Below are 3,450 nucleotides of genomic sequence, written 5' to 3'. Positions count from 1 at the left end.
TAAGTATTTTAAAAAATAATGTGTCGACTCACTCACTCATTAATTAATATTCAAGGGTGCTCAATGCTTTTTTTCTAATTACAAAAACCAAGTTTTCTGGTGGTTTTTTGCGATTATCTGAAAACTCGATTTTTGGAATATGTAAGTTATGGCTCTAGGAAACTCAAATAAAATATGTCAATACTTTCAGAAAATAATAGAGCGTTCCGGTTTGTAAAATATTCCATTTCGAACGCTGGTGCATTATTAACAGAATGCAATATTTCTTTGAAATAATTCAAATATAACGTTTTAATTGGCTCTTGATTTAGTAGGTGAATAAGTACATATTTTGTTCACAAAATCTAAGTCAAGACGTACTTAAATTAGTCAAAACATAAATTATATACGAGTAGATACTTTATTATATTCCATTTTAATGGCCAAACTGGTAGTTTCACATTTTTTTGACATTATTTTGCTATCTTTTCCTCTCATAAAAAAACGTACCTAGGTAGGTGCCAACCTGTAATACCTACCTACCTCTATGCTACCAACTATTATAATTTCGTAGAATTTGTGATATTGTAATCACGTCATATTATGTAAAATCCGCATAACTAATAATATTATAGAATATTATTTTTGGCGCAGTGTAGTTTTTGGTTATGATAATAAAATTATTATAGGTAACTATTTACGAAAGTTTTTAATTCCCTTACACAATAATTAATATATTTTATTAATATGATTCATTTCTACTAAGCTACCAGTATGTATCCTTGGTGGTATTATAATATTACCAAAGAAAGCGAGAGAGTCAACCTCTTTGAATTATCACCTATTTGTATTTTATTGTGTTCATAATAAAATATACACAAGTATCAAAGTGTATTGTGTATTCCTATATTATATTTAATTATTGAGCAGTATGTATCTGGCAATCGAATTACAGTGCTGCCACATGAATCAACATAATATTTTTGAGGTTATCCGTTTTGACGTTTCAAAATGTTCCCCGCAAAAATATTTTCCAGTTTTAGTCGGTTATTAATAACGAGCCCAGAATCTGTTGTCAGAGGTATGTTCACTAATAAATAATACGTAAATGATTCCACTTTATGGTGTATTAGTAATTTTTCTTGAAGCCCGTAAAATGAATCTACCATTCATTCTTCATTATTACTATATTATTCATATTTCCAAGGCTTACAGTGATTATAATTGTATGGTTTATCACTATTATCACTAAGTGTTTTGAGACCAAAAACCCAACAGCCTACAGTAAAAACCAAACACAACCTACTTATTTTGGGTTGGGACAATTGGTTGTTAGATTTTTGGTTCCAAAAGACCTCAATTATCAAAACGATATGGAGTAAGTACTATAAAAATTACCGATGCCATTCACTAATTTTCCTTTTGGTTGTTTCCTGAATAGAATGTGTACGAAATGCGAGTAAGAAAACAGGAGGAAGTACACAAAACACTAGTTCAAGGGTTCGCCCAAAACATCGTGGATGTAAGGAACAGGACGGTCATCGGGTAACAGCAGGAACTATACTGGTCCTGCAGCGGGGAAAGTTGAGGTTTCATCCAGGCTTAAATGTAAGTACTATTGTCGAACAAGAACTTCTTGTCCACGTGTAAAAATTGTAAACTACGAAGCCCCTCCTGTGCAGTTAATCACACTTCCGTTGGCGGCTCTCGTGGTGCAGTGGGTAATGCGCTGGCCTTCCGCCCGAGAGTTCTGGGTTCGATCCCGGTGAGGACACAATATTTATGTGTTTTTCTCCAAAGCCTGGGTGTTTGTGATTGTTCAAAATTACTAACAACCACTTTCTACGAGAAAGCAAGGACATGGTTAATAATTCTAGAAAGAAAAAAAAAATCACACTTCCGTTATCAAATGAAGAACTACCCTAAATTTATCATTTCATTTTACGCTTCTGTGGTATACTGATCTATCAATTTACATAATTTGATGCTTTTCATAATAAAAATATGTCTAAAACGATCAGGAGTCAACTTTTGGTTTAAGAAAAAGAATTCCATCTAAAATGAGAGTTGATACATTATTTACACACGCATTGTTGCCATGGCAGGTACGTCACTGAGAAGTCTTCTATATGCGACTACAGCGACTTCCTGTTATCGACGAGATCTTCTTGTCAGACAGTAGATTTCAATATTGCTTACTGAAAAAAACATGATGTGGCTTGTTCGTATAAACTGTGTAAAATTATATGCTTACGACCAGATACAAACTTATGTCCTACTTACTTAAATAGGTACTTAAGTAAGGTAACCGAAATCAACAGCGCCACACGCTACCCTTTAGTTACAAAATTATATTGAGTCCCTACCGATTATTGACGGTAATGCAGTCTATCCATTTTTAATTGTCAGTTTTTCGATGGATAACATTAATTATAAACCAGCCCCCTATATTAGACTAGACGACCCCTATATTTCAAACCCATTTAGAATGCTTTGGCAAATATCATTTAACAAAATATTGTGTATGTTTACATTAATGAAATTAGTCCTTTTTTATTTTGAGTATTTGGGATTGGATGACTAATTTCCACAAATATATCACTTCTATTGCAGGCTGGATTTGCTTATAACGGAACCATATGGGCTTTAGAACCAGGCAGGGTTGTAGTTACTTGTGAAAAAATTGATCCCAACTGGGACCGACCATGGGTACAAAGGATATACGCTGGAAGGGAAAACCAAGTAATCTACAAAAAATACTTCAACGTCATAGCTGACCCACAACATACAAATTTCAAGCTCATTGACCAAGTATAACGGATGAATTTATTATTTATGTAGTAGATTTGTGAATTTACATTCATTTATTATATTGTTTAGAGTGCATTTAAAATAAAATTATTGTTAACATTCATGTTGTTTGTATTTTTTCAAGGCATTCCGTGTTTACTTGGTAATCATAATTGATGAAATATGTCTTATCATCCTATTGATCACATATGAAAATTCTTTTACGAAACGTGTTTTGGTGTTTGGTGAGGTTTATCAATTATTAGTAAGTAGAAATTTACATTTGGGTTTTTATGAAATGTAATAATTGTCGGCTCTATGTTACGAGAGCCTACCCGGATGACAACTTGCAATCTCCACTTTTTGACTATAGACAACCACGGCAAAATAGTTGCTATGGTCAAAAAGTTGTGATCATTTTCACCACTTTAAAATACTACCAATAATGAATGCAAATGCAAATGAGCAAGTATTATTTAAATTAAGATGAATACAGATACGGAATACTGACTGATATATTTTACTAGCAGTATCGCCCGGCGCTGCCCAGGAGTGGAATGGTTTAATATTTGAAAATAAAAATTCTAAATTTAGTACATGAGTGAAAAGTATTGAATTTAAAAAAATATAATATTAGAGATTTTTATTTTTAACATAATATAGTATATTATTGTACATTGT

The 3,450-nt window shown here is 32.5% G+C and overlaps 1 protein-coding gene across 1 annotated transcript; it reads left to right on the top strand.

Moving 5' to 3' along the window:
• Positions 1-952: 952 nt before the first annotated feature.
• mRpL27 (mitochondrial ribosomal protein L27) lies at positions 953-2,891 on the top strand. The gene is made up of 3 exons (XM_085958791.1): positions 953-1,060; positions 1,421-1,587; positions 2,593-2,891. The coding sequence occupies exons 1-3, from the start codon at positions 991-993 to the stop codon at positions 2,794-2,796; spliced, it is 441 nt and encodes a 146-aa protein (XP_085814917.1). The 5' UTR covers positions 953-990; the 3' UTR covers positions 2,797-2,891.
• Positions 2,892-3,450: the final 559 nt, after the last annotated feature.

The sequence above is a fragment of the Rhyacophila brunnea genome, unplaced genomic scaffold (assembly GCF_057557595.1).
Source record: "Rhyacophila brunnea isolate RB1 unplaced genomic scaffold, BYU_Rbru_1.0 scaffold_8, whole genome shotgun sequence".
NCBI lineage: Eukaryota > Metazoa > Arthropoda > Insecta > Trichoptera > Rhyacophilidae > Rhyacophila > Rhyacophila brunnea.
This window is presented reverse-complemented; position numbering and strand designations above follow the sequence as displayed.

Coding starts and splice junctions, on each gene's coding strand:
- mRpL27 (XM_085958791.1), top strand. CDS start 991: ATGTTCCCCGCAAAAATATTTTCCAGTTTTAGTCGGTTATTAATAACG. Junction 1,061..1,420: donor CCCAGAATCTGTTGTCAGAG/GTATGTTCACTA, acceptor TTTCCTGAATAG/AATGTGTACGAAATGCGAGT. Junction 1,588..2,592: donor GGTTTCATCCAGGCTTAAAT/GTAAGTACTATT, acceptor CTTCTATTGCAG/GCTGGATTTGCTTATAACGG.